The sequence below is a fragment of the Bubalus bubalis genome, chromosome 24 (assembly GCF_019923935.1).
Source record: "Bubalus bubalis isolate 160015118507 breed Murrah chromosome 24, NDDB_SH_1, whole genome shotgun sequence".
NCBI lineage: Eukaryota > Metazoa > Chordata > Mammalia > Artiodactyla > Bovidae > Bubalus > Bubalus bubalis.
Genome location: NC_059180.1, coordinates 32,123,300 through 32,136,131, shown reverse-complemented (window position 1 = coordinate 32,136,131; position 12,832 = coordinate 32,123,300). Strand labels below are relative to the sequence as shown.

General features: G+C 44.5%; 1 protein-coding gene across 3 annotated transcripts in view; it reads right to left on the bottom strand.

Moving 5' to 3' along the window:
* LOC102408196 overlaps positions 1–12,832 on the bottom strand; it is a 181,301-nt gene that overhangs the window by 48,361 nt on the left and 120,108 nt on the right. For all 3 annotated transcript variants that reach the window (XM_045164286.1, XM_045164285.1, XM_045164287.1), the window contains exons 39-41: positions 3,131–3,439; positions 2,017–2,246; positions 1,802–1,939 (exon numbers count right to left, since the gene is read on the bottom strand). In XM_045164286.1, coding sequence (XP_045020221.1) covers positions 1,802–1,939; positions 2,017–2,246; positions 3,131–3,439 — 677 coding nt within the window. The remainder of the gene's footprint in view (positions 1–1,801; positions 1,940–2,016; positions 2,247–3,130; positions 3,440–12,832) is intronic.

Genomic DNA, 12,832 nt, shown 5'->3' with positions numbered 1-12,832 from the left:
TTCAGCACCTCCAGATTCGTGTCTCCCCGGTCCCCGAGCAGGTCGGTTCCTTGGGCTGGCTCCTCCAGGGGAACCAGCAGGCAGCCAGGCCAGGCGAGTGGGCGCGTCCCCCAGGGCCATGCCCAGGGCTATGCTCACTGGCTGGTACCCCCACAGCCAGCTGGGCTGAGAGCTCTGCTGGGCCAGCCCTACAACCAGCTGTCCACTCAGCTGCCCACAGGGCAGCCCTGACCGGGTCCACTTCACCCACAGCTCTTGGTCCAGGAGACACTGGGCCCCGCTGGAGATGAGGGAGTCCAAGCCCTGCACGCGGGCCTCCCCACCAGGCTTTGCCTTTGAAGGAGATAACCTACTGTTCACTTGGGCCCTGGCCCGGGAGAGCTCAGAGCTTCATGGGCTGGGCTGAGGCCCAGCCTGGGCAGCATGTGTGCCTGTAAGGCCCATGCTCCGTCTTCCCCAAAAGGCCCAGATATGCCTGTCACCAGCCCAGACCCCCCCACTCCCACCCCCAGGGCAAAGGCTGGCTTGAAACACTTGGATCCTGGGTCCTTGTCACTGTATTTATAGAAGGAACCACCCATCCGCTGTCAGGCTGGGCTGGGAGCCCAGATGCAGGTCCCTGGGGATGCTAAGGGCTTGCAGGAGGGCACTGTGCAGGTCAGCCTGGCAGTGGCCACCGGCCTTCCCTAAGCCATCCAGCAGGAAGGCCTTGGTGCTCAGACTGTGCCTGCCCCTCCCCAGCCTTCCCAGGAGGCAGACCACCATCTATCTCTGCTGCCCTGATGGTGACAGAGACCCTGGTACCTCAAGAAGCCACCCGGCGATGTACCTCCCAGCAAAGCCCTGACAGCTAGGCAGGCATGACGTCTCCTCTGCAGTTGACCTAGGATGGCTAGAAGGGTGGGCAGGGGGCATGTGTAGGCATGAGGTATTTTCTCCAACCTGACCCTGGACAGAGTGTTAAGATCCAATTGACCGCATCTCCCCTAGTGAAGGCCTCCCTGGGAAGATAACCCTCAAAGAGAGGTTTGTGCAAAATGAAGTGCTAACCCACAGCATCGTCACAATCGGAAGTAACCAGAGCTCATGTCCTCACAGAGCCTGTGCGCCAGGCTCTCACTGGTTCCTCATTGGATCCTCAAGGTAACTGTGGGAAGCAGGCATTATTAACAGTCCCATTTTGCAGATGAGAACACTGAGGCACAGAGAGAGTAAGCAACTGGCCTGAAGTCATGCAACTGGTAAGCGATGAAGCAGCTTGGCTTACGGGCCGCACACCTTGCTCACTCATCCTGCCTCCCGCACACTCTGGATGCCATTTAGCCACACCAGTGATGGGCACAAAGGTGGTTTCCTGTTTTTCGTTCTTGAGACCAATGTAAAAGATAGCTGGCCAGTGTTCCAGGTTTCCCCAAGGGAGGTGCTCAGAACATGAACTGATGGGTGCGAGTCTCAGTGGACCAGATAAACCCAGAGTGTCTCTACTCCACTGCCACTTACAGGGGCAGGGGAGGGAGCATTAACAGGAAGAGAAGATAAGTGGGCAGAAGAGAAGACAGGGTGGGGAGGAAGAAAGGAAGGGAATGTGGATGAATGGGAGGGGAGGGTGGGAGGAAGGGAGAAAGGATGAATGAGAAGAAGGGAGGATGGGAAATTTGGTGCGAGCCTGGGAGGGAAGGTGGGCGGGGCGGGGGTAGGGGGCGGGGCAAGCTGGTGGAAACTGGGTAGGTTATTAGAGAAGTTGCAGAGGCAGTGAGTCTGGCTTGGGCCCCACCCACATGCAGACCTAAGGGTTACTTACCTGGAGGCTCACGAGGCTGGGGTGCAGCCCCAGGGTCAGCTCCCGACGGTCACCTGCTCCCCTCCTCTCCTTGGCTCCACCAAGTTCCTCGCCATCCACGCTCACCACCAACCCCGCCTCCAGACTGGGTCCCTCCAGCTGGGCAGAAGCACAGGTGTGGGTGTCCCTCGGACCCACTCCTCCCACGAGACCCCGGGCCCAGCCCTCTCACCCACCTGCAAGTGTCCACGGCCGTCCACGGAGAAGGGGAGGCCCCAGCGCCCGAGGCTGGGCACCGTGTGGTGGAGGCTGGCGCGGAGCTGGCTGCCGGGTGCGCTGGTGGCCACGCCCTCCAGGTCAAGGGCCGCGTCCAGCTGACCCCCGGAACTTCGCAGCATCACGCGCACTGAGAAGTTGGAAGCGACGTGGGTGTGTGACAAGAGTATCCCTGCCTCGGAGGAGAGCCCTGGGGGCGAGAGGAACCACAGAGATGGCATGCCCCACGGGAGCCAGAACAGGGTCCCTGACAGCCCGCCTTCTCTCTTGAGGGTCCCCTGAGCCCTCAGGCGAACTCGCCTCCCAGATCCTTCCTAAGACCACAATGGCCACACCTGGCAAGTAATAGGCCCCATGTCCCCTTTGGATTCCTCGCTCCCTAAAGGTAGGGATGGGCTCTTAGGAAGCAGGGGTCTGATCCTGTGCTCTCACCTTGCTGCACCTTCGGGACCCCCCAGGCCCATGGAATTGTCCCCAAGAAGCTAGAGCTGGGGGTGTCTGAGCTATTCCCTAAGTGCGGTGCCAAGAACATCCTGGAAGTCCTGCTAAACCAGGTTTCCAAGCCCAGAAGCTGGACTGGGGGCGGGGAGTCCTGGGAGGAGGGGCAGGTGGCCGGGGCTATCTGCCCTCCAGTTTGGAGGTGTGTCTGTGGCGGTGGTGGTGGTGGTGGTAGCTTAGTTGCTAAGTCGTGTCTGACTCTTTGAGACCCCATGGCCTGTAGCCCGCCAGGCTCCTCTGTCCATGGGATTTCCCAGGCAAGAATACTGGAGTGGATTGCCATTTCCTTCTCCAGGGGATCTTCCTGACCCAGGGATCGAACTCACGTCTCTTGCTTGGCAGACAGATTTGTTACCACTAAGCCACCTGGGGAGCCTGGGTGTGTCTGTACTGGGTTGCAACTGGTGTTCTGGCTGAAAAAGAGCCCAGGGAAGATGGAGGCACTGGGAGAAGGTGGTGGGGGAAGGAAACAGAGCTGGGAGGTGGATTTAGGGACTGGGGGCTCTAAGTCCCTTGGTTGCAGGCCCTGGGAGTCTTCAGGGAAGGAAGCCACTGGGCTCTCTCAGCCCCTCCTACCTGCCTCACTCAAAGCGCTGATGTTGTGACTCAGGCTGCCAGAGAGCTGGCTGTGCCCGGGGTCCCAGGTGCAGACCCCACCCAGAGCCAGGCTGGCCGTGTCAGCACGGAGGCTGGCCTGGCCCCCGAGGCTCCCCGTCTGGGCCTGCAGCCGCCCACTCAGCCGGAGCTCTCCTGGCAAGGCCTGGCTGCTGTTCTGGGCAAGGATGCAGGTCACACTGTGCATGCTGGTGCTGTTCCCTGCCCTCTCGTGCTTGTCCCGCAAGAGGAATCCCAGCACGGCTGAGTCGGCAGTGACCTTGACAGTACCTGCAAAGGATGGGAAATAGCCTGAAAAAAGAAGGGGGTCAGCCCAGGGCACTGGGCTGCTTTGGGAAGGAAGGAATAGAACCCAGGGGCAGGAAGTTCCTAGATCCATGATGTAATGTTAACTCATGTCAGAAAGAGCATATCTGAGAACAGGACCAAATGAAATCAGCTTCCCCTGCCCCCAGGATGCTCCAAGGACCAAACAACCTAATTCACAAATAAAGCAGCTTTGGATAAAAGCAGTAAGTCTGATAAGGCATGTCTGTTAACACCAGCGCTGCTGAATCCTGCTCATGAGAGTCACATATCACCATGATAGAATGGCCCCATTTTACAGGCAACAAAACTGAGACCTGGGAATTTTGGAATTTTAGGAAGAAAAAAATTGCTCAGAGGTCTCTTCCACCCACCCGGAGAAAAAGATTCCATACCCTTGACCCAGGCCATACATAAGTCATGCATTAGGGATATTCTCGCTCTTATCAAAACCATTTAGGTTTCCTGACCCCCACTAGTCTCCACTAGGGCCTTAATGTGGTCCAACTGCCCAAGTTCCCTCCTGTCATTCAAGTGACTCAGGGGTCACTACCTCCAGGAAGCCTTCCTTGACCCTTCTGCAGCCACAGCCCTGGTTAGACCACCCTCGTTCTATGCTTCCAGACACCGAGCGCATGCTAAACTCTGTCACAGAGTATTTTCCATACAGATAGAACTTTCTCAAAGAATCTTGCAATCATCTTTTTTACAGATTCTTTACATTGTAGGGCCCTGTGTCTCCATGTCCTCTAGAAGGTTAACCTGTGTCCTTATCTGGAAAACATGGATAATCAAGAGTAAAACTTCACTTGATTCCTGTGAAGAAAATTGAAATAATGTCCATGGAATAGTATAGAATTCAAGAATAAACCCACCACAAATGCTCAGTTGATTTTTGACAAAAGTGCAAAGTAGAAAAAGGACAGTCCTTTCAAAAAATGTGCTGAATTGATTGGAAGTCCACATGTAAAAAAGCTACCACGAACCTTGCCCAAACCTATACACAAATTAATTAAAAACTGACCACAGAAGAAAAGGGAACCCCCCCCAACACTGTAAGTAAGAATGCAAACTGGTACTAATAGAGAACAGTATGCAGGTCCTTAGAAAAAAAAAGAAAATAGAACTATTATATGATCCACTCTTGAGCATATATCTGGAAAAGATGAAAACTCTACTTTAAAGAGATAAATGTACCCCAATGTTTATAGCAGCATCTAAGGATAGCCAAGATCTGAGGATCCATTCGGAGAAGGCAATGGCAACCCTCTCCAGTACTCTTGCCTGGAAAATCCCATGGACGGAGGAGCCTGGTGGGCTGCAGTCCATGGGGTCGCTAAGAGTCAGGCACAACTGAGCGACTTCACTTTCACTTTTCACTTGTATTGGAGAAGGAAATGGCAACCCACTCCAGTATTCTTGCCTGGAGAATCCCAGGGACAGAGGAGCCTAGTGGGCTGCCGTCTATGGGGTCGCACAGAGTCGGACACGACTGAAGCGACTTAGCAGCAACAAGGATCCATTAACAGATGAATGGATAAAGAAGATGTGATACACACACACACACACACACACACGATAGAACATTACTCAGCCATAAAAAGAAAATATTGTCATTTGCAGAAACATGGATGGACCTAGAGATTATCATACTAAGTGAAGTAAGTCAGACACAGAAGACACAATTAGAGAAAAGTCCAACAGCAACAAAGACCCAGCACAGCCAATAAATACATAAAATCACTTTTTTTAAAAAAAGACTAGCCATAGGTATTTTCAAAATACATATCTGATAAAGGACTTGTAAATGATTCCCACATTCAATAAGCACCCAAGCAACTCAATTTTTCAAATGAGCAAAAAATTTTTTTGTTTGTTTTTTGGCCATGGCACCATGAGGCATGGGGCTCTTAGCTCCCCAGTGGGATTGACCCTGCACCCACTGCACTGGAAGCTCAGAGTCTTAACCTCTGGACCACACGAGAAGTCCCTAAAGTGGGCGAAATGTCTGAACAGACACTTCACCAAAGAAGATTTACAAGTGGCAAATAAGCCTATGAAAAGATGTTCAACAAAATTAGTCATTTGTGTGCTTAGTCGCTCGGTCGTGTCTGACTCTGAGACCCCATGGACTGTGGCCTCCCGTCTCCTCTGTTCATGGGGATTCTCCAGCCAAAAATACTGGAGTGGCTTGCCATGCCCTCCTCCAGGGAACCTTCCTAACCCAGGAATCGAACCAGGGTCTCCTGCACTGCAGGCAGATTCTTTACCAGCTGAGCTACCAGGGAAGAGGGAAATCCAAATTAAAACCAAAATGAGATACAATTATAAATCAATTAGAACGATAAAAACGAAACTCAAAGCTGAAAACTGACAATACAAATTGCTAGCAAAGACGCAGAGCAACTAGGATCCTCACACACTGCTGCTGGGAGTAGAAATGGTACAGCAACTCTACAAATAGTCTGGCCATTTCCTATAAATATATACTTGCCATACAACACAACAATCCCATGCCTAGGTATTTACCAAAGAGAAATGAAATCACATGTTCCCACAAAAACCGGTAGACCCATGATGGTTGAAGCTTTATTCATAATTGGATAATTGGGGGCTTCCCTAGTGGCTCAGCTGGTAAAGAATCCACCTGCAATGTAGGAGACCCTGGTTCTATTCCTGGGTCCGGAAGATCCGCTGGAGAAGGACAGGCTACCCACTCCAGTATTCTTGGGCTTCCCTGGTGGCTCAGCTGGTAAAGAATCTGTCTGCAATGTGTGAAACCTGGTTTCAATCCCTGGGTTGGGAAGATTCCCTGGAGAAGGGAATGGCTACCTACTCCAGTATTCTGGCCTGGAGAATTCTATGGACTATATAGTCCATGGGGTTGCAAAGAGTTGGACACGAATGAGCGATTTTCACTTGCATTCATAATTGAAAATACTAGAAACAACCCAAATAGCTTTCAGCTGTGAATGGATAAACTGCAGCACTGGGACTTCCTTGGTAGTCCAGTGGTTAAGAATTCTATGCAGGTTTGCTCCTGGTTGGAGAACTAAGATCCCACATGCCATGGAACAACTAAGCCCATGTGCCCAACTACTGAGCCCGTGTGCTGCAACCAGAGATACCATATGCTGCATCTAAGACCCAATGCAGTCAAATAAATAAGTAAAATATTTTTAAAGCTGCAGCATATCCACACAATGGAATACTACTCACCAACAAAAGGGGGAAAACGACTGATACATACAACTTGGCTGAATATCAACCACATTATGTAGGGCAAAAGATGTCATACTCAAAGTTTCCGTACGATACGATTCCATTCACATGACATCTTGGAGTGGCCCAAGCTACAGGGACAGACAACTGGGTGGCTGCCAGGGACAGAGGGTGGGGCAAAGGCTAATGACAGTGAGCAGCAGGAAGGAACTTCTGGGGGAGATGGAATTGTTCTGCATCTAGACTACGTTGGTGGGTACACCACCAGTTTATCAGAACTGAAAGGGTTCTTCCCTGTATGTAAATTGTGCCCCAAGAAAGTATACCTCGATAATTGCCTTCTTTGGAAGGCAGAAATAGAGACACAGACGTAGAGAACAAGGTATGGATGCCAAGAGGGGAAATGAGAGGGTGGGATGAACTAGGAGACTGGGATTGGCATATATACACGGCCATGTATGGAACAGGAAACGAATGAGAACCTCCTGTGTAGCACAGGGACCCCTACTCAATGCTCAGTGGCCACCTAAATGGGAAAGAAATCCAAGAAAAGGGGATATATGTATAGGTATAGCTAATTCACTTTGCCGCACAGCAGCAAATAACACAACGTTGCAAAGTTGTTGTTGTTTTTTAAATAAAGCAATATGTGTTAAGATCAGCATGCGAGTCTGTTATCAGCTGCAAATGACAAACTTCAGAAAGATGAAGGGGAGACCACCAGTGTAAATCAAAGTAAACTTGAGAACAGTACCCTGACATAACTTTCTTGATTTGATTAAGTTTTTTAAAACCTGTGTCATACAGTCTTAGGTATTTTATTATGCAATTTGCTTTCTTTAAAAAAAAATCCATTTTAAAAGTCGTTACTGAATTTGTTATAATATTGCTTCTGTATTATGCTTTGCTTTTTTGGCCAGGACGCAAATGGGACCTTAGCTCTCTGACCAGGCATTGAAGCTGCACCCGCCTGCGTTGGAAGGCAAAGTCTTCACCACTAGACTGCCAGGGAAGTCCCTGCAATTTGGTTTTGCCACAATTTAACCAATTAGGAATTAGGAGGGTTGGTGTTAATATTACTCCAAGATGAGAGAATGATTCTATTTCCCCGAGGTTGGTAGAAAAGCAGAGTCTTTAGTTTCTGAAAAACTGGGCCCTGGACAGATGTTCAGCCAGGGCATGATGGGCAAGGATATTTGGGCAAAAAATCCCTTTTTGTGAAATCCTGACTTTTGGAACCCTGCAGTTTCACATAATCAAAAACTAAACACACAAAATTGATAGATTGGAAACTTGAAAATGGAATATAAACAGAAACCAGTGAACCAATTGTATTTCAAATGATTAACAGCATCACACAGGATGAGTTGGAGATTAACGCCAACTAATGTTTAAATACCATGTTTGTATTTATTTTTTTGTGTTGAGTCGCGTCCAACTCTTTGCGGCTTCATGGACTATATACTCCACCAGGCTCCTCTGTGCATGGAAGTTTCCAGACAAGAATACTGGAGTGGGTTGCCATTTCCTACTCCAGGAGATCTTCCTGACCCAGGGATGGAACCCATGTCTAGTACCTCTCCTGCATTGGCAGGCAGATACTTCACCACTACAGCCACCTGAGAAGCCCCGTTTGGATTTATACCCTCAGAAGAACTCGAAACAAATACCGAATTCTAGTTAAAAGGCTTTGTTTCCTCAAAGATATAGGTTAGTAATTCTGACTACTTTCTATGTATTCTGGGGCTGAACAAATAACTAAATATATTGTGGATAAGTAGAGCCAGATTTCTTGCTGTTGAAGAGAGGAATAAGAAATATGAAAGGGGGGAAGAAACAGAATGAACTTTTTCATGATGGACTGGAATTAAGAGCATCAGTATGAACTAGTAATTGTAAACTTATATACCTATAGACAGAAAAGATATGTGTGTATGTATGTACACATCCATCTATTTTCTTGGTCTGTTCATTCAGAAGGCCTAGAAAGACTGATAAACACATCTAGATCCCAGATCTTAGTTTTTAAATACTATTTTCACACAAAAGGAGTCAGGAATCCTTGGAGAAATGGCTTGTTCCATATTAGGGAAAGTATAATGTGAGACTGAGACTTTTTTTGGCCATCAAGGAAGAAGTGGCCAAGGTATGATAGGGATATATTCAAAAGACACAGGAGATTTATCTCCATTAATGGTGGGATGGTGGGGACACTTCAACTGAGTAACCCTCTCAAGGTAACAATTGCATGTTCTGGACAAAATATATGAAACAATTATCTGAAGTGACTAGAGAGTGACAATGGAGGGGAGTTAACACTTGGAGGAAAGGACCAGAGATAGTTGAGCTGCATGTTTTTACTCTTCTTGGTGCCAAGAAGGATGAGCAAAACTCAGACAGAAATCCATGGTCTTACCAATTACAGAATCAGAGAACAGAGTTCAGGGTGATGACAGCAAATGGAAAGTGAAGTGAGACATTCCAGAGAGAACCACAGGGGAGAATCCCAAATTCTACGTATGAAGTCTGTCCAAAGCTAATCCTTGAGGTGGGACAGACTTCTAAGCAGACCTGCTAAGATAAAAGAGTTGAAAATTATTTCGACTGCAGCCCACCAGAAGAAAGACAGAGTCTAGATTTTGAGATCAGCCAAGTTTACTGCATGCTAAAAAATTTTTTTAAATAATAATACTCTTCAGAGAGATAGAAAATAATCAGTCTTAACATCACTTAAAATGTCCAGAATACAATCTCAAGTTATTCAAAGTACAAAGAAATAGTAAAATGTAAATCACATTTAAGAGAAAGGGCAATCAATAGTCAAGGGAGATCAACCTGAAATGATCTTGACACTGGAATTAGCAGACAAAGATTTTAAAACAGCTCTTATAACCATGTTTGAAAATATAAGGAAAATACTCTTGTATTGAATGAAAACCAGAAATAAAAATAACCTAGTGGTGATTCTAGAACTAAAAAATATTAAATCTGTGATTGAAAAAAATTATTGGACAATCTAAAAATTTTTTATTGGGGGTGTTTGGAGAAGAAAGAGCTAGTGAACTTGAAGATAGCCTGATAGATATTTAAAGCAAAGAAAAAAGGACTAAAAAGATCAACAGAGCTTCAGAGATCTGTGGAACAATGCAGAAACTTCTAAAACATGTGCAATTGGAAACCACAGACGAGGACAATGAGAACTGGTCAGAAAGAAATCTTTGAAGAAGCAAATATGAAAGTTTATCCAAATGTGTCAAGAAATATACATTTTAAAAATATACTTTAAGAATTAAGGCAAAATAGGACCTTTTCAAATAAATAAAAATTAAGGAGACTTATCGTCAGCAAGCCAGCCTTCCAAGAAATGCTACAGGTGATTCTTCATACTGAAGAGAAATCATACCAGAAACTGTTAAGTAGAATGTGAAAGAATATACAGAGGCATAGTTGAAAGAGGAATAGATAAGTTAAAACTGAGTTCTAAACATTCTTAAAATTATCAGAAAGAAGGCAAAAGAAAATAATAACAGAGGAAGAAAAAGTATATGATAAAGTAGAAAACAAAACAGCAAAATAGTAGACATAAATCTAATCATATCAATAATCATGATAAACATAAATCAACTAAATACTATAAAAAAGCCGAGACTGTCAGACTAGATATATAAAGCAAAATTCAACTGTATGTGGGCTATAAGAAACGTACCTTAAATATTAAGGAAGTAAATATGTGGGAAGAAAAAGGATGGAAATATATATATAGTACAAATGCTAAGAAAAAGCAAGAGTGGCAACATTAACATCAGACAAAATAGACTTCGAGACAAAGAACTGTGGGAGAGACAGCAGTCCATTTCCTAAGGATAAATCTGGCCACTAAGAATAATCATCACATATGCTTATACACCTAATACCAGTATGCCATGCACATACATGAAGCAAAAACCAAATGAAACAAGCTAGAGAAACCCACATAGTCGGCAAGTTTACCACCTTTCTCTGCTTGATACAATAACCAGGCAAAAAAATTCAGTAAAAGTATATATCAGAACAATACAGCCAAGCATCTTGACTTAACTAACATTTATAGAACATTACACCCAACAACACTACAGAATACAAATTCTTTTTATTGCATAAGATGTGTTCACAAGATAGATATAGACTGGCCTATAAAACAAGTCACAACAAATATTAAAGGACTGATCCTACAGAAGAAATCCTCTGGCCATAACGAAATTAAATATTAAAAAGCTATCTAGAAAAATCTCAAATATTTGGAAATTAAGCAACAGACTTCAAATGCATGGCTGAAAGAAGCAATCATAAGAGAGATCTGAAAATATTTTAAAATAAATGATAATAAAAATACACAACATCAAATTTTGTGGGATGCAGCTAAAGTAATGTGTATGGTTTTACATGCTTATATTAGAAAAGGAAAAAGGTCTAAAAGTCAATGGCTTGAGGATCTGCCATAAATAAATCATAAAAAGCACAGCAAAGTAAACCCAAATTAAGTGTAAGAAAGGAAATAATAGAGATAATGTCTGAAGTCAGTGGAATTGAAAAGAGACAACAAGAAAAAAATAACAGAACATTTAAAAGAATAACATTTGGTTCTTTGAACAGATAAAAAAAATTGACAAAATCCTAGTTAGACTAATAAGGAAGAGAGAGACGAAACATAATAACGACCGTCAAGAACAAAAGCGAAGGTATCATTATAGATACCTTAAAAAGATTATAATACATATAATAAACCACTACAAATATGGCTGACATCTTAGTTGAGATGGACAAATTCCTTGAAAAACAGAATTTACACAGAATGATAAGGATGAAATAGAAAATACACATAGATTTATAAATCTATTCATTTTCTAAAAAAAAAAATTCCACAAAGAAAATTCCAGATGGCTTCTCTGGTAGCGTCCATCAGACAATTACAGGAATGTTCACACCCATCTTGCACAAGCTCTTTCAGAAAACAGAAGGGAATAAAGTACTTCTCAACTTGTTTTATGAAGTTAGCATACAAAGGGAAAAGATGCTTAACAGGGAAGAAAGTTAGCAGACACCACTTTAACCAAATGATCGAGACTGATGTCGCCAAGAGCATAGGGACAAACTCACACCAGGTGGCACCCTGCCAACAAGGCTTTTTTGAAAGTAGCCATGTAAGGAAGCATCCGGCAAAGCCCACATGAGGGATATTCCACAAACCGACTGCCCTGCACCCTTTGAAATGTGATCATGAAAGAGAAAGAAATACAGAAGAACCGATCCAGAATAAGAGACCAAAGAAACAACACAACTAAATGTAAAGCACAATTCAGGATTTTCTTTTACTATAAGGGACATGATTGGGACATCCAGTGAAATCACAATAAAGTCTGTAGCTAACAGCAATATATAAACGCTAATTTTCTGAGTTAAGAACTGTATTGAAGAATGTACAATAATGTCTTTATTTTTTTGGAAATAAACACAACTATTTAGGGGTGAAGAACTATTACGTCTGCAGCTTATTAAAACACAGTTCAAGAATTTAAAAAATTTTAGGGACTTCCTTGGCAGTCCAGTGGTTAAAAACTCCATGCTTCCTTTGCAGGGGGTGTGGGTTTGATCCCTGGTTGGGGAACTAAGATCCCGCATGATGTGCAATGTGGCCAAAAATAAAAAAATTTGTATGCAAATAATAAGGTTCTATACACACATATACACAGAGGGAGACCGAAAAAGAGAATAAAATGATAAAGCAATTGTGATAAATGTCAATAATTGGTGAAGCCAGGTAAAGAGCCTCTGGGATTCTTTGTAATCACTTTTCTTTAAGTCTGAAATCATGTCAAAATAAAAAGTATTCAATGTAGCCACTTTGAAAAACAGTATAATTCAAAAAGTTAAAAATTGAACTACCAAGTGGTCCAGCAAATTCACTTCTGGGTATTTATCTGAAGAAAATGAAAGCATTAATTAGAACAGATATATGCACCCCACCTTCATTGCTAAATGAAATCATTCATTTCTAAATGAAATCTAGAATATATCCTTCATTACTAAAGGAAATCAGTCCTGACTTTTCATTGGAAGGACTGATGCTGAAGCTGAAACTCCAATACTTTGGCCACC